Here is a 26,853-nt window from a genome sequence, read left to right on the forward strand (position 1 = left end):
TAAAATTTTTTAACCCCTAATCTGCCGCTCCGTACACCGCCGCAACCTACGTTATCACTATGAACCTCTAATCTGCTGCCCCTAACACCGCCAACCCCTATATTATATTTATTAACCCCTAATCTGCCGCCCCCAATGTCGCCTCCATCTACCTACACTTATTAACCCCTAATCTGCCGCTCCGTACACCGCCGCCACCTACGTTATCCCTATGTACCCCTAATCTGCTGCCCCTAATACCGCCGACACCTACATAATATTTATTAACCCCTAATATGCCGTCCCCAATGTCGCCACCACCTACCTACACTTATTAACCCCTAATCTGCCGACCGGACCGCACCGCTACTATAATAAATGTATTAACCCCTAATCCGCCTCACTCCTGCCTCAATATCCCTATAATAAATAGTATTAACCCCTAATCTTCCCTCCCTAACAAATTTTTTAACCCCTAAAGCTATTTCTAACCCTAACCCTAACACCCCCCTAAGTTAAATATAATTTTTATCTAACGAAATAAATTAACTCTTATTAAATAAATTATTCCTATTTAAAGCTAAATACTTACCTGTAAAATAAACCCTAATATAGCTATAATATAAATTATTATTATATTGTAGCTATTTTAGGATTAATATTTATGTTACAGGCAACTTTGTATTTATTTTAACCAGGTACAATAGCTATTAAATAGTTAATAACTATTTAATAGCTACCTAGTTAAAATAATTACAAAATTACCTGTAATATAAATCCTAACCTAAGTTACAATTAAACCTAACACTACACTATCAATAAATTAATTAAATACAATACCTACAAATAAATACAATGAAATAAACTAACTAAAGTACAAAAAATAAAAAAGAACTAAGTTACAAAAAATAAAAAAATATTTACAAACATTAGAAAAATATTACAACGATTTTAAACTAATTACACCTACTCTAAGCCCCCTAATAAAATAAGAAAGACCCCCAAAATAAAAAAATGCCCTACCCTATTCTAAAATTAAAATAGAAAAGCTCTTTTACCTTACCAGCCCTGAAAAGGGCCCTTTGCGGGGCATGCCCCAAAGAATTCAGCTCTTTTGCCTGTAAAAAAAAAACATACAATACCCCCCCCAACATTACAACCCACCACCCACATACCCCTAATCTAACCCAAACCCCCCTTAAATAAACCTAACACTAAGCCCTTGAAGATCTTCCTACCTTATCTTCACCACGCCGGGTTCACCGATCGATCCAGAAGAGCTCCTCCGATGTCTTGATCCAAGCCCAAGCGGGGGGCTGAAGATATCCATGATCCGACTGAAGTCTTCATCCAAGCGGGAGCTGAAGAGGTCCATGATCGGGCTGAAGTCTTCTATCAAGCGGCATCTTCAATCTTCTTTCTTCCAGATCCATGTTCATCCCGCCGACGCGGAACATCCATCTTCACCGACGACTTCCCAATGAATGACTGTTCCTTTAAGGGACGTCATCCAAGATGGTGTCCCTCGAATTCCGATTGGCTGATAGGATTCTATCAGCCAATCGGAATTAAGGTAAGAAAATTCTGATTGGCTGATGGAATCAGCCAATCAGAATCAAGTTCAATCCGATTGGCTGATCCGATCAGCCAATCAGATTGAGCTCGCATTCTATTGGCTGATCGGAACAGCCAATAGAATGCAAGCTCAATCTGATTGGCTGATCGGATCAACCAATCGGATTGAACTTGATTCTGATTGGCTGATTCCATCAGCCAATCAGTATTTTCCTACCTTAATTCCGATTGGCTGATAGAATCCTATCAGCCAATCGGAATTCGAGGGACGCCATCTTGGATGACGTCCCTTAAAGGAACCGTCATTCGTCGGGAAGTCGTCGGTGAAGATGGATGTTCCGCGTCGGCGGGATGAACATGGATCCGGAAGAAAGAAGATTGAAGATGCTGCTTGATAGAAGACTTCAGCCGCATCATGGACATCTTCAACCCCCGCTTGGGCTTGGATCAAGACATCGGAGGCTCTTCTGGATCAATCGGTGAACCCGGCGTGGTGAAGATAAGGTAGGAAGATCTTCAGGGGCTTAGTGTTAGGTTTATTTAAGGGGGGTTTGGGTTAGATTAGGGGTATGTGGGTGGTGGGTTGTAATGCTTGGGGGGGGTATTGTATGTTTTTTTTTACAGGCAAAAGAGCTGAATTCTTTGGGGCATGCCCCGCAAAGGGCCCTTTTCAGGGCTGCTAAGGTAAAAGAGCTTTTCTATTTTAATTTTAGAATAGGGTAGGGCATTTTTTTATTTTGGGGTTCTTTCTTATTTTATTAGGGGGCTTAGAGTAGGTGTAATTAGTTTAACATTGTTGTAATATTTTTCTAATGTTTGTAAATATTTTTTTATTTTTTGTAACTTAGTTCTTTTTTATTTTTTGTACTTTAGTTAGTTTATTTCATTGTATTTATTTGTAGGTATTGTATTTAATTAATTTATTGATAGTGTAGTGTTAGGTTTAATTGTAGATAATTGTAGGTAGTTTATTTAATTAATTTATTGATAGTGTAGTGTTAGGTTTAATTGTAACTTAGGTTAGGATTTATTTTACAGGTAATTTTGTAATTATTTTAACTAGGTAACTATTAAATAGTTATTAACTATTTAATAGCTATTGTACCTGGTTAAAATAATTACAAAGTTGCCTGTAAAATAAATATTAATCCTAAAATAGCTACAATATAATTATTATTTATATTGCAGCTATATTAGGGTTTATTTTACAGGTAAGTATTTAGCTTTAAATAGGAATAATTTATTTAATAAGAGTTAATTTATTTTGTTAGATTTAAATTATATTTAACTTAGGGGGGTGTTAGTGTTAGGGTTAGACTTAGCTTTAGGGGTTAATACATTTATTAGAGTAGCGGTGAGATCCGGTCGGCAGATTAGGGTTTAATTATTGTAGATAGGTGGAGGCGACGTTGGGGGCGGCAGATTAGGGGTTAATAAATATAATATAGGGGTCGGCGGTGTTAGGGGCAGCAGATTAGGGGTACATAGGGATAACGTAGGTTGCGGCGGTGTACGGAGCTGCAGATTAGGGGTTAATAATAATATGCAGGGGTCGGCGATAGCGGGGGCGGCAGATTAGGGGTTAATAAATATAACATAGGGGTCGGCGGTGTTAGGGGCAGCAGATTAGGGGTACATAGGGATAACTTAGGTTGCGGCGGTGTATGGAGCGGCAGCAATAGCGGGGGTGGCGGATTAGGGGTTAATAAGTGTAAGGTTAGGGGTGTTTAGACTCGGGGTACATGTTAGGGTGTTAGGTGCAGACTTAGGAACTGTTTCCCCATAGGAAACAATGGGGCTGCGTTAGGAGCTTAACGCTGCTTTTTTGCAGGTGTTAGGTTTTTTTTCAGCTCAAACTGCCCCATTGTTTTCTATGGGGGAATCGTGCACGAGCACGTTTTTGAAGCTGGCCGCGTCCGTAAGCACCACTGGTATCGAGAGTTGCAGTGGCGGTAAATATGCTCTACGCTCCCTTTTTGGAGCCTAACACAGCCCTTCTGTGAACTCTAAATACCAGCGGTATTTAAAAGGTACGGGGGGAAAAAAGCATGCGTAGCTAACGCACCCCTTTGGCCGCAGAACTCTAAATCTAGCCGTTAGTAAATAGTTATATTGTAGCTAGCTTAGGTTTTATTTTTATTTCACAGGTAAGTTTGTATTTATTTTAACTAGGTAGTTAGTTAATAAATGTAACTTTAATTTAGGTATATTTTAATTATGTTAAAGTTAGGGGGAGTTAGGTTTAGGGGTTAATATAGTTTAATGTAGGTAAAGTTGTGGAAGCGGCAGTTTAGGGGTTAATAGGTTTAGTTAGTGTTGGCAATGTTGGTGTATGGCGGTTTAGGGGTTAATAGGTTTATTTAGTGTTTTAGTTAGTGTTGGCGATGTGGGTATACGGCGGTTTAGGGGTTAATAGGTTTAGTTAGTGTCAGCAATGTTGGGGAACTGCGGTTTAGGGGTTAATAGCTTTAGTTAGTGTCTGCGATGTCGGGGAACTGTGGTTTAGGGTTTAATAGGTTTAGTTAGTGTCAGTGATGTTGGGGAACTGCGATTTAGGGGTTAATAGGTTTAGTTAGTGTTGGCGATGTCGGGGAATGGCGGTTTAGGGGTTAATAGGTTTAGTTAGTGTCAGCAATGTTGGGGAACTGCGGTTAAGGGGTTAATAGGTTTAGTTAGTGTCGGCGATGTTGGGGAACTGTGGTTTAGGGGTTAATAGGTTTAGTTAGTGTCGGTGATGTCGGGGAACTGCGGTTTAGGGGTTAATAGCTTTATTTAGTGATTTAGTTAGTGTCGGTGATGTCGAGGAACTGTGGTTTAGATTAGAGAAATGAAAAATTCAGAACATGAAAGTGAATGTCAAGTTTGATGAATCAGTGCCCGGTTTTTAAAACCCTTTTAAAAAAGGGGCACTTTCATTCATCAAACTTTACATTTCTGTTGTTTTGTTAAAATACATACCTTTTAATTTTGAAAGCCGCCCCAGCGCTTCCCCTGCCCATCGCAAGCCTTTTCATATGTCAAAAATGACTAATCCGGCTTCCTCAGGCAATGATTCCCCTGGTGGGGGGAAGCCGTGATTGGAGGATGCCATATTCATCATTGCTGACGTAGGAAGTGACGATCGGCAGAAGGGGGAATCGCTGGAGCGGCTTTCAAGATAAAAAGATATTTTAACAAAACGTGTGAAATGTAGAGTTTGATGAATGAAACTGCCCCTGTTTTTAATAGGGTTTTTAAAACCCGGGCACTGATTAATCAAACTTGGCATTCACTTGAATAAAGAATGGATCCAAAAATTTGGAAACTGAAAAATTGTGTGTAAGCAAATATTCTATTGCATTAATAAGAAAGACCTTAGTAGATGCTTCATAGTTACTGTAATTGTCTAGAAAGAATTCCATTGCTGTTAAACCCTTTTCATGTGCTATTGATGTGTATAAGGATGAGACATCCGCTGTGATCAATCTGTAAGTTGGTTTCCATTGTATATTATCTAGCTTTCTCAATAGTGCTGTTGTATCTTGAATGTAAGATGGCAGATTACATACTAGCGGTTGCAAAAAGGAGTCAACTAATTCTGAGAGTGATTCATTAAGTGAGTTGATGCCAGCTATAATAGGCCTTCCTGGAGGTGATATGGGATCTTTGTGAATCTTTGAAAAATAATGAAAGATGGGAGTAACTGGAAATTCAGGGACAAGTGCTTCTTGTATTGATTGATTTATTATATTGTTACTTCTAGCATAATGCACTAGATTCGTCAGTTGTTCTTTGAATTTTTTAGTTGGATTATCCTTTAGTTTTATGTACACATTTGTGTTAGTTAGTTGTCTAGCAGCTTCAGCTAAATAGTCTTTTCTATTTAGCACGACCACATTGCCGCCCTTATCTGATTGTCTAATGATTAATTCCTCATTTTTAGTTAAAGACTTCATAGCTTCCTTCTCTGCATGTGTAAGATTAGATTTTTGTCTATATTTAGATTTAGTTTTATCTCTGTTGTTTTCATCTAAAACTCTTAATTTATTTTCTATGGTTTTTTGAAAGATGTCTAGGACTTTAGGTCTCATTTGTGTAGGGTAAAAGGAACTTTTGTTCTTAATATGTTTAAGTGAAATCCCTTTTGTGTCAGGCAGCCCTATTTTAGTTATTTGATTTTCCTGTTCAAGTGTTTGAAGATCATATACACTACACCAATCAGAGAAATGCATCTTATCTATTTCAGAATCATCAGTGCTATCTATACCTTCCCTAATATCAGTAGTTTGCAACCTGTCTTCATCCTGAGTAGAATAAAAATGCCTACGCAATGTAATTTTACGTACAAATCTATTGATATCTAAAATGGTATCAAACATGTTAAAATGACTTGTAGGAACAAAGTTAAGTCCTTTAGATAGAACTGAAGTCTCTAAACTAGTCAGATTTTTTGAAGATAAATTAATTACATCTGAGTTCATGCATATTTCTTCTGTGTTTTTTGCGATCTGGTTGTATATGTCTTGCGCAGGTTTCCCTTCTTGATTTTGTTTGGTACTTGAGTGGATGCACGTTCTCCTTCTTCCTTTTCCTTTTGCCCCTCTATATGTTTTTTTATTCTTCCTGGGGGTTGGGATCTGTCCTGCCCGTTTTTTGAGGCCTGGAATACAGACTCAGACGCTGGTGTTGCATCCATGGTTCGCAAGACTGTAGGAACATTACTTTTTTCTGTCACATCTCCATCAGACGAGTCAAACTCGTATTCTGTATCAGAAAATGTTACTGTTTTTTCCTTCTTTTCTGATCTTTTATTTTGATAGTGACGTTTAAAGTACCTAGGCTTAGAGCGCTCCTCACTACTCCATCTGTACACTTGCTTGGATTCATAATCCTTTTTATCACGTACCATCTTTCTAGACTTGAACTGCCAAAGCTCCTGTTTAAACTTATTCATATTTTTTCAAATTGAATATCATACTTCTTAAAATCCACATTATCTTGATGACCTTTTAGATTTTCTTGAATCTCTTTTAATTCTACCAAAAGATATTTTCTTTGTTGATTTTTATATTCAATCAAAAGATTGATTAAAGCAAAAGAGCATGTGTCCAGAATATTATTCAATTTATTAGTAAACTCTGGGTCATTGACTAGGAAATAGGGAAATTTCTTTATCCTCAGTCCTCTGGGTATACGTTTCTCTTGTATATAGATCCTAAAAGCTTTAATGTCAAGATCCAATTTAATATCCCTCTTTCTTAGGGTATCAATGTCAAAAAATAAACTATCCAAAGTGTGTACTATGCATTCATACATATCATCATGATCTTTTTCAAAGTCTCCCAATACATATGATTGTTCACTGTTTTCTTCCATTTTTATTTATTTATGATAAACTCTTGATATAGATGAAGTAATAAAGTCCTTATAAAGAAGAAATATATATATCCCTCCCCTAGAGCCGTTTGTATTTAGTTGTAAGGTGTATTATAAGTTATAAGGCCATTTGACAAAAATAGGGTATGTTTATTTGTAGCTTGCAATTAAATGCTTTCTTTGAATATTCTCCGTATATATGGTATATTTGTTACCCCTTATTAAGTGTGTCCTACTGGTCTTATATGTTAATATCACCTATATGTCTACTTTGACAACAGTCTCTTACCCGGATCTGCTGATTTAATGCGGTGATTTGTTCCTTGTTATTTCATCCGAGGTCCTCTGCTGTACTCCGCAATACTCAGCTGTTTAGCTAGGCAACCACTTATGTGTAAATTCTGTGTAGAGACAGCAGCATATTCAGGGGCTCCTTATTTGAGTGCGGCAATATTCATTCCATCTCACCCAGTTTGCTGTGTTCCGTACGGCTGTCTCCCTTAAAAACCGACAGCATAAATTTCAGCTCCCTGATCAGCTGACTTAAAGCGGTAACTCGTTTGTTGTTATAACACCCGCTATATTCTATAGTTGCATAGTCCGGTGCTGCTGTGTCACTAGAACACCAACTAAAAGTAAATCCTGCATTTGGACAGCAGCGTGCTCAAGAACTCCCAGATCAGCTGTTTAGATGCGGCAATATTCCTTCCGTCTCACCCCGTATATGCTGATGCTCCTTGGTCCCGTGCAGCTGTCTCACTTGAAAACTGACAGCTTATTTGGCAGCTCCTAGGCAGATAAAACAGAAAACACAAAAATCCAATGATAACCTGCACAACGGAGCGCACAAATAATCCTCTGTTCACAGTAAGTAAGTAAAAAGGCTCTATGAAAGGGGAGGGCGGGATATTTGAATCCCTTAATCACAGGCTATGGCAGCTGTTGGTTCAGCGTGTGTGTGTGTGTATATATATATATATATATATATATAATATTCCCTAGTGTGTATGTCTAACTTGTTTCCCATGATTGTTTGTGATTATTTAGGGCTAGATGTAAATTAATGTGTGCACTGGTCTAAGCAATGACTGTGTAATATGTAGCTGGGTAAGGCAATCTGTAGCACCTGTGAGTATAGAGCAAGTACACTTTTAATAAGTGGTTTACAGCAAAAGCTATCAAACCAAATAATTAATTTTCAAGAATTAAATAAATTAGTAAGGACTACATTTTGAGCTTAATGCTTTTTTTTAATAGCTTTAGTTTACAAGCATATACTTCTATGTATCCCATATTTGTGTCACATCCATATGATTTCTGTCATTACTTGGAATATGTTTATTGTGACACTGAGGTTACATGTATTTGATTGTAATATGGTTGGTGTTTTATTTATTTATTTTTATTATTTTTTTTTTACTTCCCTGTAAGTTGAGGCTGATTCTACTGAAAAAAACGGGGTGATTTGTGGCGTCTGTTCAAGTGTCAGTTCTAGGACCTGCACTTCTGAAATGGAAATGGAATGTCAAGGAAAAGAGACTAAGTGTATGGCACAGACTACAGTTATAACAGGTAATCTGACGATTTTTATGTTGTATGCTGCTTAAAGAGACATAAAACCCATGTTTTTCCTTAATGATTCAGATAGAACATACAATTTTAGAAAATTATTTCTATTGTCAAATTATTTCATTCACATTATATTCTTAGTTGTAAAGAATACATAGGAAAGTAGTGTGCATGTATCTAAAGCACTATATGACAGCAGTGTTTCAAGGATGCTCTTGAGCACTAGATGGGAGCAGTCTTTGCACAATGTAAAACTTTGTTAAAAACATTCTTGCAAAACTATTACCAGACTCATGCACACTCATGAGTCTAACTACCTATTTATTAACAAAAGATACCAAGAAAACAATGTAATAATATAGGTAGGTAAAAAAAAAATTTTTTATTGTACATTCAATCTGAATCATCAAAGAATAAAATTTATGTTTTCTGTACATTTAATCATATTTGCTTACATAAAAGGCATGTTATACACTGTATAATATATGCATAATCAGCAGTATACTGAAAAAAATTTGTTCACAAAATCAATGATTTAAAACAGTGTTTGTCAGACTTTTTCTAGCAAGTACCCAATCAGGCATAACATTTTTTGTCCTAAATACCACCAAACGCCCATAAATAATATTAGGTAACAAAACATAAGTCAAACTCCCCAGAATGTGGGCAAAAGATAATGGAATTTGGTAGGGAAGTGCCCACAGCTCTTTTGCTGCCCCTGAAAAAACCTGAAGAACCTAATCTAAAAAAAGATTGCCTTCAAAAGGGCATTTGGTAGGGCATTGCTCTGTGTTTCAGCTCATTTAGGGGAAAAAAATCCTAAACTAAGAAACCTTAAAGGTAAAAAAATATAATCTTAAAAATAAAAAAAGTCCACCCCCAAAAAAATCCTAAAACTAAACTCCATAGTTTGTGCTCTTCTTTCTGTATGCCGACTGTCCCCTGGGGCAGTCCTCATCATCTTCATGATGGAGGTTCTCTTTTTCCATGTTCTGTCGCCTTCCAACCAATCTTTCTTCATACAGTCCCTGCCCTACACTGATGTTTGAAAGCGAGGTTCCTCCTTATATAGGGTGCTCTTGCATTTCTATTGGCTGATTTTTTTAATTATTATTTTAATCAACCAATAGAATGAAAGCTTGTTTTACTGGACTAGTAGGTCTATTACATGCAGTTATATGAAAAATGGTGTACATTGTACCTTTAAGAGCTCTTTGACTGGTAAAGGCTCCTTCCAAAACACCAAACAGTAAGGAAACACACCAGCTCTTTAACTGTGAAGGGAAATCCAAAGTCCACATCTCTTTAGCATAATCACCATGGCTACCCTACTGTGAGGAGACAGGTGCAGTAAATCCATACCCCCATCATAGGTGTAAACACAATCTGTAGATCCCAGGCATCCACACTCCAATCATCAACTGATAGAGAATATATAGTATGTCAAAGCACAAGCCACTCAAATAAAATCTAAAAAACAATTACTAAAACCAGACAATTGCAAAAAAATATCACACAGGGAAGTACAAAGACTCAGCACATACACATTTTGGCCTCTATTTATCAATAGAGCTGAATACGGAGAGCAATACGCTCTCTGTATTCAGCATTGCACCAGCAGCTCACAAGAGCTGCTGGTGCAACGCCGCCCCCTGCAGAATCGCGGCCAATGGGCCGCCAGCAGGGAGGTGTCAATACGATCAGGTTAAATTGTGGTGATTCCTGTCCGCCTCATCAGAGCAGGCGGACAGGGTTAGGGAGCAGTGGTCTTTAGACCACTGCTTCATAACTGGTGTTTCTGGCGAGTCTGAAGACTCACCAGAAACACGGTCCCTGAAGCTCCATTCGGAGCTTGATAAATGGGCCTCTTGGTGTGCTACAAATAATAAGGAGCCACAAGTACCATACTCAGGGATAGGGTGAGCTGAGTTACTGATAGTGCTCAGCTTGTCTCTTACCATATATCTGTCATAATGTTATTTTTACCTTATATCAAAAATGGCAGCTTGAAACAAACATACAGATGTCTAAAGTGTAATTGTAACATTACCTCTTCAGTCAATGATCTCTGGCCACGAGCAGGGGGGTGTCAATCAACCCGATCGTACTCGATCGGGTTGAATTCCGGCGATGTCTGTCCGCTTGCTCAGAGCAGGCGGACAGGTTATGGAGCAGCTTTCTTTAGACCGCTGCTTCATAACTGGTGTTTCTGGCTCTATCCGGAGCTTGATAGATATGCCCCTTTGTGTAAAGCCCACAGTTGTTCACTGTGTCCTGCATACCCACTGACTAAATATTTTTTTATAATGTATCATAGACTCTGTCCTGATAAATAATATCTTTAACATAGTCTGCAAAGCCATAAAGATAGTACCAAGGCTACGAAATGTTTTTCTTTTACAGAAAGGATTAGGTGACTGTAGATATAGCTATAGATGCTGACTTTTTGAAAAGAAAAAAAAAGGCAACTTTACCCATCAATGACCTGGAAATCAGGGCAATATAACTTGAAATTAAATTTTTGAGCCATCATCTGTTTGAACACCATGACAGAGTTTAACCAAACTACAAAGCATCTGGGATCTACAGATCTACAGACAGTTGGATGAATGCCAATGGTCAAATAATTCTTCTGAAAAATGAGGAGGATTAGAAGAAAAAAAAACATTTTATAGCATCCAAGACAATCTGCAAACTAGCCAAACATTGTACCAGTAATAGGTATCCTTAAAGGGACAGTCTGCTCCAGAATTGTTATTGTTCAAAATGATAATTCCTTTATTACCCATTCCCCAATTTTGCATAACCAACACTGTTACATTAATGCACATTTTACCTCTGTGATTACCTTGTATCAAAGCCACTGCAGACTGCCCCCTTATCTCAGTGCTTTTGACAGACTTGCATTTTAGCCAATCAGTGCTGACTCATAGGTAACTCCATGGGAGTGAGCACAATGTTCGCTATATGGCACACACTGTCTAGCTGGGAAAAACTGTCAAAATGCGACTGAGATAAGAGGCAGCATTCAAGGGCTTAGAAAGTAGCACACAAGCCTACATAGATTTAGCTTTCAACAACAACAAAAAAGCAAATTTGACTATATAATTAAATTGGAAAGTTGTTTAAAATTGCATGCCCTATCTGAAGCATAGTAACATAGAAAATGAGGTTGAAAAAAGACAGAAGTCCTTTGAGTTCAGTCTATACAAATCTTAATATACTTGCAAGAAAAGCTCCAGTTGAGTTACAAATTAATCCCATTTAAAAGGTGACCAATTTATCCAGAAATGTATCTAAACCATTTTAAAATGTATCTAAGGTATTGGCATTTACTACCTCCTTAAGTAATGAGTTCCACAATTTGATTGCAGGTACAGTGAAAAAATGTTTACGTTGCTGGAGATTAAATCTCAATTTCTCTAGCCTAAAATTGTGACCTCTTGTCAGAAACAGTTTTCTTGGAATAAACAGAGCTTCCACCATCTCTGTATATGGGCCATGAATATATTTATATAAAGTAATCATTTCACTTGTCAAGCACCTTTTTTCTAAAGAAAACCTTTTTCTAAATCTACAATGTGTTTTTTGAGATTGGTCCTCAGAACTGCACTCCATACTTAAAGGGACACAAAAGCCAATCAGCAAGCACTAGCCAGGGTTTGAATCAAAAATGGACCAGCTCCTATGCTTACATTCCTGCTTTTTTTAATTAAAGATAGCAGAGAATAAAGAAAATTTGATAACATGAGTAAATTAGAAAGCTTAAAACATTGCTAGGATGCATTACATACACAAACAAGTACAGTAGGATTGCATTACACTTGAAGGTGCAATAATTTAGTTATACAAAAGGAGAGGATTTCCCTGCCCTTGAGCCCAATCAGTAGTAGTTCACTTAAATACAAAGTGGCCTACAGGTAGAGTGGCTCTAAAGCTTACAATATAAAGTAGAGAGAATGGACACAGAAGGGAAAGATGGGAAAGAAGTCTTATATAAGGCAGGGTGAACTGAGAATGAGTGATGACATAGGGAACAATAAGAAAAGAAAGTGTGTGGTGACTGAGTAAATGAGGTTTGGAGAGTGTAACAGAATGTCAGTACAGAGGTTATGAATATGAAGTAGTTTCTCTATCCTGGATCATTAGTGACAGCTGCAACAATTACTGTTAAGATGTGTTATATATTAATGTAAATACCTGGGTGGTGGTGGGATGGATGGAGGGCTAATGTTTGCAAATTTTGGAGTTGGATGTAAGTTTTGAGGCATTTAAGCTGGTTTTTGAATCTGGGAGTCTGATGTAAGTTTTTAGGCTGTGAAAGGAGAAAGGCAAAGTGAACATTCCTGCTAATAAAGTATAGGAGTGTAAGGGTTTCACCCTGACTTTTCTAGTTATTTGCAGCTTATTATCTTGGCTGCCATTTCAGACTCACCTATGGTTTCTCCTTGCCTGTGACACTGCTCACTACTCCCAGGCTCCCTCTTATGGTCAAACTGGTGAATATCATCAGAGAGAGATAGGTTTGATTCCCAGAATGATGATGTCATCACTTCCTATTTAACTGCCTCCAGTATGTCATTCCTTGTGTGGTCTCTGACTTCACTGTGTGTTCCTGACTCCGTATATGACCTGGCTTGTTTGATTTTCCTTCTGGTTCCTGACTTGTTCCCAACTTCGCTGATCTTTGTGTTCCTGACCATGGTTTGTCTGACTACTCGATTTGGTTCCTGACCTGGCTCGTCTGACTGCTTGCTCTGGTTTTGACTCTTGACTTGTCATTTGGCTTTTGAACTCGTTATAATTGTTGTTATTTTTTTTAATAATGGTGTTATAATTTAGCATTTTACATCTCTGTCTGGTACCCTGACATGGAGTTTAAAAGTGTCCCTAGGTGTTCTACCATCCTCTACCCAAACACACCTGCACCCATTTCATTCAGGTGCAATCCATCCTTACTGTACAAATTGTACCCAAGTAAAGTCAGCCCAGTGTTCTAAAAAGTCAAACCCCTCATTTTAACACTATGTTTTTAACCAAGAATTAACTGACCTTAGCTCCGTCTGCCTTACTGGGTTTGCATATTGCACTGGTAATGTCTCCAAAAATATTACCTTGGAGGTCCCTGCTTTAAGCTTGCTACCTAACTACATGACGTCATTTTTTAGGACACTCCAATATGCACTATATCATGAATCATGAAAGTTTAAATTTTGACTAGACTGTCCCTTTAAGTATTATTTTATGTGATTCTGAGTTAATTCAAATCTAACTAGAGTTCAAAAAATATATATAGATCCAACCTTGTCAAGAAGAATCTGCTTCTCAAAAATAGTATTAGATTAGATCAGGATTACAGGTTATTGTCCCAGTCTTCTATCTAAATGTTCGTTTTAGTAAAATTTGCTGCAGGTTAGAACTATGTCATACCGAAGGCCAATAATGAGTTTAGGGTTTATCTTTCATCATGTGAGAAAATGAACCTCTATGACACTTGCCTTTTTTGCAGACCTGAATAATACTCAGAAGTTTTATTCCAAGGTAGTGCAGTCTGTTTAGGGAGCCTCCAAACTATTCCCAGTAAAATTTGTCATCTTGAAACAGGGCTAGTTTTTGCTGTTTGTAGTAACAATATTCCTCAAGGGTGAGTAGTTCAGTTTTAGGGTCAGACCAGCTGTGTAGTAAGGGTAGGTATTGGAGCATCCAGTTTCTATCAATAAAAGATTTAGCACTATTAAAGCCTACCTGTAAGAGTGTATGTCTAATCTTACAAGGGAATTTAATACCATGGTTCAATAGGGCTATCTCAGGAAAGAAGGAGAAATATTCCCCAGTGAGAGACTGGAGAAAGTTTTCTACTAGTTTCCAGAAGGAATACAAATTTGCTTTTAATAGACTTTGCAAGAGTTTTTATTGTTAAATTTAAAAGGATCCCAATTTTGGGCCAGATTTTGAGTCAAGCTCTATTTAGCGCTTTCAATTGCGCATTAATTGTGCTAGAAATAAGTTTTTTTGCGTGCATATATACATTCATTTCCATCTTTAGACATTTATATGGATGTATGTTTATGTTTAAAGCCCTTTGTCTGTCTTTTTTTCTAGCACTTGAGACTTCATATCTTTGAGCCTTTATAACGTTTTTGTGCAATATTATTTTTTAATCATTTTTATTAGTATTATTATAAGTGTAACTGTACTGCATAATGTATTTGTGATGTGTTTTGTGACACTTTTAAGTTTCGCAAAACAATTAACCAGATCACTGAGGTTGCGGTAATCATTATAGGACAAATCGCTATTGCGCTTGTGCATTTGTATTTACTTTAAACTTGTAATACAAGTACTAATGGACACGAAAACCCGATATCGCTCTCGCCAAACAATAGCGTGCCACTTGTAATCTTGCCCTTCATGTTGTTGTGATTCAGATAGATCACGCAATTTAAAAAAAAAAAGTTTACAATTTACTACTATTATCATGCTGTTCTTTGTTGAAGAGATATCTATTTATGTATATGTATGTCTGGAAAACTACTTGGCATGAAATAGTGTTGCCATATAGTGCTTTTGCAAAGTATAACATTCTTGCAAAACTGCTGCTATATAGTGCTTCAGATACGTGCATGCTCCTGAGCTCACTTTCCTGCTTTTCCACAAAGAATATAAAGATACAAAGTAAATTTGTATGCTCCATTTATATCATAAGAAAAAATTTGGGTTGCATTTTGATATTGCAAATTTGGAGTGTTGTTTTTGCTATGGATAATTGTTAGCCATGAGTCCCAGAGTCACGAATACAGTGAGCTGAGTCTTTGAGAGCGCTTAGTCTGCTCTTCTCTGCTCAGCAATTTGGAGTGCTGCAATACTTGTGATAACAAGAAACAGACAGAGCTCTGTGCAGTGTTTTATTATGTGCAGAGAGCCTGTCTGCACCATCTTGGAAACCAGTGGTCGCATTACACCATCCTCAGGATTGGAGAATTAATGATGGCCTGTTTCTCCTTATTAAATGATGGGTACAAAAAAAACATTAGCAACAGGAAGTGAATATAACACCAAGTTTTTTATACAACTTTCCAATATACTTTTATCATCAAAATTTGTTTTTATCTCTTGGTATTCCTAGTTGAAAGTTTATCATATGCTAATTTCTAAACCCTTGAAGGCTGCCTTTTATCTGAATGCATTTGACAGTTTTTCACAGCTAGAGGGCATTAGTTCATATGTGTCATATAGATAACATTGTGCTCACGCCTGTGGAGATACTTATGAGAGGACACTGATTGGCTAAAATGCAAGTCTGTCAAAAGAACTGAAATAAGGAGGTAGTCTGCAGAGGCTTAGATACAAAGTAATCACTGAGGTAAAAAAGTATATTAATATAACCGTGACGATTAAGCAAAACTGGGGAATAGATAATAAAGGGATTATCTATCTTTTTAAACAATAAAAATACTGGATTAGACTGTCCCCTGAGCTAATAAATGTGAAAACTGAAATGTACTCCCATCTCATCAGGTATTTGGGAAAACAGGGTTCATCCCATCTAGGGTTGCCAGCTGTCCTCCATAAAACTAATATACAATCTGTAGGTGACTGAACATGATGCCCCCCCTCTCCCACACACATCAAAGCCCTAATTGGCCACCGCAGAGAAGGTACCCTAAGTTACAACATGGCAGTGCCCATTGTTTATAGACACTAAAACATTGCACTTAGTTTGTCAATATTTAAATAGTTTATCTGCATGTTATTCACAGACTAATCTTTTATTTTAATGCATCACTCTACCTAGCTTTTTTTAGTGTTTAATGTCTCTTTCGTTTTAAATGAGCCACCCATATGTCTGCACACACCCATAAACATGTACATAAAATTAACACTAACACCACACAGGTGCCCATAGACATCCACATATAAAGGCAATACACACACAGGCACCCCTATATATCCACATACACACAGAGGGAGCCAATGACATTCACATGCACATGAGCATTCAAATTGTCGAAAGGGCCCCTACCACCATGTATGCTAGCTTAAAGGGACACTAAATCCAATTATTTTTTTTCTTTCATAATTTAGATAGAGCATGCGATTTTAAGCAACTTTCTAATTTACTCCTATTATCAATTTATCTTCGTTCTCTTGCTGTCTTTATTTAAAAAGCAGAAATGTAAAGCTTAGGAGCTGGCTCATTTTTTATTCAGAACCTGCGTTGCGCTTGCTAATTGGTGGATAATTGTAGCCACCAATAAGCAAGCACTATTCGTACTCTTGTCTTTATTTAAAAAAAAGCAGGAGTATAAAGCTTAGGAGCCAGACCATTTTAGGTTCAGAACCCTAGATAGCGCTTGTCTATTGGTGGCTACATTTTGCCACCAATAAGTAAGTGTAACCAAAAATGAGCCGGCTCCTAAGCTTTACAATCCTGCTTTTTAAATAAAGATAGCAAGTGAGCGAAGAAAATTTTATAATAGGAGTAAATTAGAAAGTTGCTTACAATTGCATGCTCTTTCTGAATCATTAAAGACGAAAATGTGGGTTTAATATCCCTTTAATGCTGCAATATTCCAGTCAAGATGCAGGTATTTATGTACAAAGGCACACAAATACATACACAGAAGGCACATATATTGAGTTCTGTTTTTTCATTCTTTTTGTTCTTAAGTTTTATTAAATTTTACATGTATTACTCTTAAGAGTGTCGGGATGTGATTACAAGATTTTTATTAGTAAAATGATCTTACTAATTTCACTGTAGACAGTAATGCCCTTTGGCAGTGAAATGGTTAAAAAAAATACTTAGACTGAAAAAAGGCAGGGTGAGCTGGATAGTATTGCCCTGCTTTAGGACCCCCTACCTTTTAGATAAGCTGAAACAATAATTATAATAAATATGTAGAAGCTGTAGCAGCAGGGACAAGTAACTCAGCACATACCTTACACGCATGAGAGGGAAATGCAGATTCATCTTATGTTGTTTCTTGCTTGCTCTGTCGGTCAGCTGCACTGAACATAATGACAGTCTGCTTGAATTTCTACTGAGGAGATTTCCTTCTTAATATGAGGAGAGTCCACGGCTTTATTCCTTACTTGTGGGAAATGCAGAACCTGGCCATCAGGAGGAGGCAAAGACACCCCAGCCAAAGGCTTAAATACCTCCCCCACTTCCCTCATCGCCCAGTTATTCTTTGCCTTTCATCAAAGGAGGTTGGCAGAGAACTGTCTGGGAAGCGTAAGGGGCAGGATGCCTCATCCGCTTCTTTTTTTTTGCTGGTTGAGGAGCATTACTTGCTTAGCTTATGAGTCAGCGTAACACAAGCCTCCTCAGAAGATGAAGGCTCATTCAACTATAGCTCTGGTTTCCTCTTGGGTCATTTGAGAATGAGGCCTCTATGGATTAGATTGTAGGGTGGCTTCCTGGTCTTCCTTACATACTTTTTCGAGAGTTTACATATTTGACATTTTTGCTTCGGCCGACTTTAGTTATGAGTTTTATGTTACGGCGTTGTAGCATAAAACTCTTAACTACTGACTTTTAAATGCGTTAGGGATCTTGACAGGGTAGGGTGTACCGCTCACTTTTTGGCCTCCCAGGACAGACTTGTAATACCGGCGCTATGGAAGTCCCATAGAAAAAGGACTTTTTGAAGTTTACGTAAGTCGTTTTGCGGTAAGGCCAAAGAAGTGTGCGGTGCCCCTAAACCTGCAAGACTCGTAATACCAGCAGGTGTAAAAAAGCAGCGTTAGGACCTCTTAAAGCTGCTTTTTTACCCTAACGCACAACTCGTAATCTAGCCGAAAGTTTTTAATTTTTATTGTTAAGTCCAACTGTGTATATATGTGTGTGTATATATATATAAGCACAATGGGGCATATTTATCAATGTGTGAGCGGACATTATACAAAGTAGCGTATCATGTCCGCCGCACATCGATAAATGCCGACAGCATATGCTGTCTGCATTTATCATTGCACCTGCAGTTCTTGTGAACTGCTGGTGCAATGCCGCCAACTGCAGAGTCGCAGGGGGTGTCAAACAACCCGATTGTATTCAATCAGGTTGATATCTCAGAGCAGGTGGACAAGTTATGGAGCAGCAGTCTTTAGACCGCTGCTTTATAACCTTTGTTTCCGGCGAGCCGTACGGAGCTTGATAAATATGCCCCTATGAGTCTTTCGCTTGTGTGTTTACTTTTATCTTGTAATACATGTGCAAGAATTGGAGCGCTATTGATTTAACTTGCCCGGTGTTAGCACTCAATAGTGCTAATATTTGGCACTCCAGTTGTTATCTAGGTCAATGTGAGCAGTGCCTGCCCATCAGAATTTCCATAAAAAGTGGGTTTAAATGGCTTTTATTAGGATGTTTTCACATTCAAACCTACTGCAATTCATTTCAAATAACTTTAGAAGTTTAAACTGTTCATATAATACACTCTAGAGCTGATGGAAACTATAATCTTTCTGTTTAAGTAGTATTTGCTTATTCACACGTTCACATGTTAGAAACCAAATCGTTTTTTTAATATTTATTTCAAACTAAAAATATAGGACAACAAACATTTGTCCTACACATATTGCATTTGATCATCAGAATGTTAATTAATTACTGAAAGGAAGTATTTACTTTTAATATTAAATATGCTTCATTCTCCTGGTACCCTTTGCTGAAGATCATTCCTAGGTAGTCTCAGTAGCATTCACAAGTTTGGTCATTTTTGAACACTAGATGGCAGCAATGTTTCAAAATGTAAAAAAAACTGAAATGTATAGAATTGATGTTGAACTGCAGCTATATGGCTCCAGACATGTGAACTCTCCAGAGCCTACCTAGGTATGCTCTTAATATTATTAATGGTACGCATATCTTAAACTGATGTTATTGTGAAGAAACTGCATTCAAACATATTAATCAGTTAATCTGAGCAATGAATTACTAGACTGGCGTTTATTGTCACAATAATTGAGTAATTGTTATTCTGTATTTTTCATTTCAGAACCTGTTTACAGTGTTCAATCTGTCCGTGGCTGTGCAACACCATCAATTTGTACCATTGGCAGCCAGACCACAAATGTTGGAAATTTGAAATCAAAGACCGAGATTTCATGTACTGATGGAAGTGTTGGACTATACTGCAATGTATTTCTGCTCACTCTCGTTCTTCTCTTCATCAAACTATTTTCCTAAGCTAAAACATTGTATTCATTGTATAGATTTATACTCAGACGTCAAAAGCACTGTTTGTTTGTGTATTAAGCACTGTATGTGTACTTTATATATGTACGCCTATACGCTTTGCAACCAAAACATAATTTTGCATTAAAGGGAAATTTAAAGGACCAGTAAATACATGATAACAAGACATTGAAATAGCACTTAGGGGTAGATTTAACAAGCAGCGGATGCTGCTATCTACCCCCGTACTTTCCATCTCACCGCAAATGTAAGTTAAGAAGCAGCGGTCTTAATACCGCTGCTCCTTAACTCATCTGCCACCTCTGAGGCGGCGGACAGCAATCAGCCCGATCGTATATAATTGGGTTGATTGACACCCCCTGCTAGCGAATGTGCAAGGGGCGGCATTGCACAAGTATTTCACGAGAAATGTTTGTGCAATGATAAATGCCCACAGCGTTTGCTGTCTGCATTTATCGATGTGGGACGGACATGATCCATGTAAGGAGACTGGACTGTTTATTAATATATATAATATGTATTTTTCATATGTGTCCCTTTTTAAAGCGGCAATATGGTCAGTCTACTTTTAAGGGAAGTTTTAACACAGTTGTATGCTTATTCTTATATCTAGGCTTAACATTTTGAATTGTATTCTAAAGTGTATGGAGAGCCAGTGTAGAGATTGGCAGAGCGGAGCAGCTGATGTAGATTGGCAACTTAGGTGGATGAGTCTAGCTGAAGCATTCATAATAGATTGGAGGGGGGGGGGAGACTGTGTTTGGGAATGCCCCATTTAGAAGTAGATTACAGTAGTCAATGCGTGGCAAACTGAGGGAATTAATTATTATTTTTGCAGTTTCTTGAGTAAGGAAGGGTTGAATTCTGGAGATGTTGCGTAGGTGTGGACAACAGGATTTAGGGAGCGCTTGTATATATGGAGTGCAAGTGAGTTCAGAATCAAGTGTGACCTGGAGACAGCAGACCTGGAGTGAGGTGTTGAAAGTAGAGTCTCCAACTGTCAGAGAAATGTCAGGTGTTAGATGTCTTGAATAGGGGGAATAAGAAGCAGTTCAGTTTTAGACAGATTTCCATAGAGATAGTGTGAGGATATCCAAAAAGAAATTGCAAAGAGACAGTTGGTAATCTGGTTGAGTAAAGAGGGAGAGATATTAGTAGAGGAAAGATAGATTTGGGTATCATCAGCATATAAGTGGTACTGGAAACCAAAGGAGTATATCCAAGGGATGATGTATAGAGAGGAAAAGGATTAGAGAATATGTGGTTAAAGGAAACTGTAAATGAGCGATGTAAGAGATATGAAACCAAGACAGGGCTGTGTCTTGAATGCCAAATTAATGTAAGATTTGTAACAGTAGAGGATTGTCAACTGTATCAAAAGCAGCAGAAAGACAAGAAGAATTAGTAAGGAATAGTGTCCCTTTGCTTTAGCTGACAGCAGATCATATGTTACTTTAGTAAGAATGGTTTCTAGTAAGAGTGGATTGTAGTGGGTCAAGTAAGGAGTTAGACGATTATAGACTAGTCATTTTAATACTTTGGAGGCAAAGGGAAGACTGGCCAATAGTTAAAAGGGGTGAAGGGGTCAAGTGAGGGCTTTTTAGGATGGGTGTCACATCCGTGCCTGGAATTGAACCTGGGGCTCTTGATTTGCAGCCTGTAGCCCTGTCTCTGTGCCACCAGAGGGCTTTAGCTTGTGCTGACAATTTGGGAGACCTGTTGCCTGCACTGGTTGTGTTCTTTAGTTCCACCTGCCTGCCTTAACTCATCAGAACTGCTATAAAAGGCAGCCTAACAAACCACTACCTGCCCTGACATTGTGGTTCTACCATTCTGTTAGTGCCTCTGACCATGCCTGAGTTCCTGTTTGGTTTTTCCCTCTGGTTCATGAATTTGGCTTGCCTCCTGAATACTTTCTTGGATATCCCTTTGTGTGTTGAAAGATCGGACTGCTATTCTGGTATACCGAACTTAGCCTTGTCTCCTTACTACTCAAACATATTATATCTGTATTTGGTGACTTATCAGACTGCTCTCAGGTATCTGACTCTTGGCTTGCCTCCTGGCTATTCTCTCATCACCAGCCAGCCAAGACTACCTGGTATCTTGTGTCATCATCCTGCCTTCTCTGGTATCCTGCTGCTGTATCCAAGTCCTGCAGGGGTCCCCTTCAAAGCAGTGGTATCCTGTTTCAGTGCCTAGCCCTGCAGAGGGTGCTTGCCAAGTTATAGTTTCCAGCTACTGCATCCAAGCTCTGCAGAGAGTGTCTGCCAAGTGCCAGTCTCCAGCTACTGCACCCAAGCTCTGCAGAGGGGGTCTGTGTAGTTCCTGTACCCAAGCTCTGCAGAAGGTGTCTGTCAAATTCCTGTATCCAGTTACTTTACCCAAGCTCTGCAGAAGGTATCTGCCAAGTACCAGTCTCCAGTTCTAGCTTCTAAGCCCTGCAAAGAGTATCTACCACATACCAGTATCCAGCTATTGTACTCAAACTCTGCAGTGGGTATTCCTGTCTTTGGCCTCAAGTTAGCACTTCAGTCTCAACTTTAGAGTAGTTATTCCTGTTCCTGGCCCTATCGTGGGTACTCCTGTCTCTGCCTCAACTGGGCACTCCAGTCTCAGCCTTAGAGTGGCCATTCCTGTTCCTAGCTCTATCATGGGCATTATATCCGATACATGCTCTGGAGTGGGCACACCTGCTCACCTATCCCGCTTCTATTATCTGATCCTTCAGTGTCCTGTACAATAAACTTGCATTGACGGTCTGTTTCTTCAGATATGCCTAAAAGGGGTAGTTCCATTAAGAAGTCCATCTCACTGTCCCCTTTTAGTACACAAGACAGCCCTATAACTGACACCACACATAGACTCTAAACCCCTGAACCGACTCCTATGAGCATGACAATTTTTATGATTGACAATATTTCAGGAAATGCGCCAGGGGTAAGAGATGAATTAAGGCAATGGCTAGAGAAGCAGAGAGAGAGAGGGAAGACGCTGTGCAAGCCTTTAGAGTAACTGCACAAACAAATCCATTTTTTTTGCATGCATTTGTTTATTGTTTCTTTTTTTTTCTTTCATTAAAGCTCACTTTGTTGATCATTTCCAGACAAATCTACTGAATATGGACACATTTTTAGTTTTTATATATGCCCAAATCTGAACACACATCTATTATACTTAAAGGGACACTAAACACAATTTGTAAACTACATGATTTTAAACCTTTATATATAAGAATAATTTTGCATTGAAAACTGCAGGGTTTTTTTTTCAAATGATTATATTGTTTTATGTTTATTCTTTTAATTGATTTCCCTGTCCTCCTGAACAAAAGAAACCTTGCTAGCCAATCACAAACTAATATTCAGATATAGCACAAACTTGTTTGTATATATCCAGACTGGGGTAGCCTACCCTCTGGTATTCCCGTAAGGAGGTTTAGCACTGAATCAACTTAGTTACTATTGAAACGAATGATTTACCTATCACGATTGTTGATGCAAAACTGATAATCCACCTTTAAAAGCATGTGACACCATAGACGCTTAAGGAGGGAGGGAAAAGCAAACAAAAGCTTGTATAAATTGCCTTAAAGTATTAACCCAAACCTACCTGGAAGAAAGTGAAGCAAACACATTTTTTTACATGTACTTTACAACAAAAGACTGCAAAATAAATAATGAATGTATACTTGCAATAAAGAAACATTTAAGGCATTGTTGAAATATCAACTTTAAAGGAATAGGAAAGTCAAAATTAAACTTGCATGATTCAGATAGAACATGTCATTGTAAGACACTTTTAAATTCACTTCTATTTTCAAATGTGCTTCATTCTCTTAGTATCCCTTGTTAAAAAATGAATATGCACATATCATACACTAGTGGGAGCTGCTGCTAATTGGTGCCTGCACACATTTGTCTCTTGTGATTGGCTAAATAGATATTTTCAGCCTCCTGTCAGTAGTGCAATGCTGCCCCTTCAGCAATGGATAACAAGAGAATGAAGAAAATTTGATAATATAATTAAATTGGAAAGATATTTAAAATTGTATGTTCTATCTGAATCATAAAAGAACATTTTGGGGTTTACTATCCCTTTAATGGTCCTTTACAGGGGCAGGAAATCCAACTTCAATTTCTTGGTATTCTTTGTTGGAAAAATATAAATGCACTACTGCATTTACTTATTTACTTGTTTTACTAAACATGCTTTTTTTTTTTTTAATCTCCCATAAATTTATAACAAAAAAAAAATGCATTGTATTAATTTGACATTTTGGGTTTTGGAATCCATGAGTTGCATCCGAGTAGACAAGAAATGGATTCATGTCTAACAAGGGTTTCTTCATATTTGAAATAATCCTTGTGAAATAACCGTTTTCTAGGGTTTCTATGAACAGTTTCCTCATAATTTATAGCAAATGCAATATTTTGTTACTGTCAATATGTTATGTAAATACCACAAATTGTGTAGAATGAAATCACATTTCTAAACATTTTTAGTAGTGGCTGCTCTTGTAGAAGTAAAAAATGGCCTTACCTTGCTATTTATTTGGGTCCCTCCTATAATAAAGCATATTTTTGCTATCCTTAAAAAGACAGTCTACTTAAAAGTGTTTATTGTTTAAAAATATTTATAATCCCTTTATTACTCATTCCCCAATTTTGCATAACCAACACGGTTATATTGCTACACGTTTTACCTCTTGTATCTAAGCCTTTGCAGACTACCCCCTTATTTCAGTTAATTTGACAGACTTGCATTTTAGACAATTAGTGCTCACTCAAACATAACTCCATATGAGTGAGCACAATGTTATCTATATGGCACATGAACTAGCACTGTCTAACTGTGAAAAACTGTCAAACTGTACTGATAAAATGTTGTCTTAGAAATCAGTTCATGAGCCTACTTAGTTTTAACTTTTAACAAAGAATACCAAGAGAACAAAACAAATGTGATGATAAAAGTAAATTGGAAAATTGTTAACTTTTTCACAAACTTTAGGTTTCTAACTGCAATTATGGCACAAATGCTTGTAAATGCTTCTCTGGGATCCCCTTTGTTCAGAAATAGCAGACATATATGATTTTGGCATTGCTTTTTGGTAATTAGAAGGCCGCTAAATGCCGCTGCGCACCACACTTGTATTTTGGCCAGAAGTGAAGGGGTAATTAGGTAGCTTGTAGGGTTAATGTTTGCTTTAGTGTAGTGATCAGCCTCCCACCTGACACATTCCACCCCCTGATCCCTCCCTGACCCCTCTCAAACAGCTCTTTTCCCTGCCCCACCCCCCAAAGGTCACCCCATCTCAAGTAATGGCAGAAAGTCTGCCAGTATAAAAATAATATTTTTTTTTGTAAATAACATTTTTTATTTTATATTTTCAGCACTGTAGGATCCCCCCTTAACACCCAACCTCCCTGAGCCCCCCAAACATGCTGTCTGCAAGTACCTAGTTTGCTCTAAATGATTGTATTTAAAAAAAAATTCCGTAGTGTAGCTGCCCCCTCTCAGCAGCCCCCCCCCCCCATTAGCAAACCCCTTTCCCCCTCCAGTCCCAGATCCCTTTCCAGAGATGGATCCAACATAGGATCTTCCCTCCTTCCCACTCTCTGCCGGGATGTAGCATGGTGTAGCGGTCCCACATGCTCCCATCCCCCTTCACGCCATAGGCCGCTGACCAACCTCCCTCCAAGCCCTCCTACGCCACCAACAATCAGCACCATCTCTGGCCAATGCAGAGAGGGCCACAGCATGGCCCTCTCTGCATCGGTTGCTTAGCAAAGGGTATTGCACAATGCCTCAATACCCTGAAAGCGCCTGGAAGCGATCACGATCGCTTCCAGCGCTTGTCACCCCTGAGGACGTACCAGGAACGTCCTTTGTCGTTAACGACCGTTTTTTGTAGAACGTACCTGGTACGTCCTTGGTCATTAAAATTGTATGCTCTATCTGAATCATGAAAGATAATTTTGGGGTGTTATGTCCCTTTAAGTGCAGCACTCAAGCGCAATCCAAAGTGCTGCTGTTAAAAATTAGTGCTTTTTAAGACCTTTAAGTAAATCATTTTTACTACTAATAATATAGCACAGGCATACTCAAAAAACTCCACTACTAATGCACCATCAGCGAAACACACCCTCATCTTAGTGCACGTGCACCATCAGCATAGAGCTGTATTGAGATCAGATATAAATGTTTCTGCGCCCCAATAAAAGTCTATCATGTCTGAGGTAAAGTGCACCCTTGATAACTGATATGCAGATGTTTGCACGCCCTAGACTATTCTGAAGCTCTTAAAAATAACGTTGGATTTATATATTAGCGCAAAAAAAGAAGCAGTATTGATGGCGCTTCAATTCACAGTAGAGCTAATATATTTGTGCTCTATTTGTAATCTAGGACATAATGGGATAAATGTGCTTTTTCTTCTAAGTGACAGTTACTAGCTGAAATATTAAATTATGATCACAGTGGAAGTTACATGTAATTGAAGTCACTTGGCAATTCTATTTCAGGGTATCAAAGTAGAAAGCAACCGCATCAGTTCACGGCACCACCTGAACGCTCCAGTGAGATAGACCCACATGAAACACGTCTTCAAGCTGCATTACCCTTTTTCCCTATTCTGTTGGATATGACATGATTTGTTTTTAAGCCGCACATTTGAATAAAACACTTTGCAATCTTTAGAAGCATTTAAGTATTTAATTGGATCTGGAGTGGTCAGGTGGTGCTGTGAACTGATGCCGTTGGCTATTCAGTATGTTTGGTGTCTAGAGGAGGATGCTGTTCATCTGGCACACAGTTGACAAGGCAGGGCTACTATCGGTGCATTTGCTGAAGCAATGCTAGCCTCAGGAGACTTTCTGCTGGTAAGCGCCATTTTTTATTGTGTTTGGTTGAAAGGAAAAAGGTTTGTTGTTCTTCTGAACCAGATCTATCTCTGATCTCTACCAAACCAGCAGGACAGAGATGACATCTAGCATGATGGAGATGATTCACTTGTCACTTCTACTGAGTTTAAAGATTGTACAACAATATTGTCCTCTCCCTCCTCTTCCTACTGCCTCATCCACTGCTAACTTCTTACATTTTATTCACCTCTCGCTTCATCCTTCTGTCTATTCACAGCTCACCCACTATTCAGTTACTCATCTTAATTT

General features: G+C 38.2%; 1 protein-coding gene across 1 annotated transcript in view; it reads left to right on the top strand.

Annotated features, from left to right (window-relative positions):
• The window catches only part of LOC128639099 (phospholipase A2 inhibitor and Ly6/PLAUR domain-containing protein), a 148,980-nt gene extending 124,700 nt beyond the window's left edge, over nt 1–24,280 (top strand). The window contains exons 4-5 of the mRNA XM_053691250.1: nt 8,341–8,481; nt 19,482–24,280. Coding sequence (XP_053547225.1) covers nt 8,341–8,481; nt 19,482–19,672 — 332 coding nt within the window. The 3' untranslated portion in view covers nt 19,673–24,280. The remainder of the gene's footprint in view (nt 1–8,340; nt 8,482–19,481) is intronic.
• Nucleotides 24,281–26,853: the final 2,573 nt, after the last annotated feature.

This window comes from Bombina bombina, chromosome 8 (genome assembly GCF_027579735.1).
Source record: "Bombina bombina isolate aBomBom1 chromosome 8, aBomBom1.pri, whole genome shotgun sequence".
NCBI classification, from domain to species: domain Eukaryota; kingdom Metazoa; phylum Chordata; class Amphibia; order Anura; family Bombinatoridae; genus Bombina; species Bombina bombina.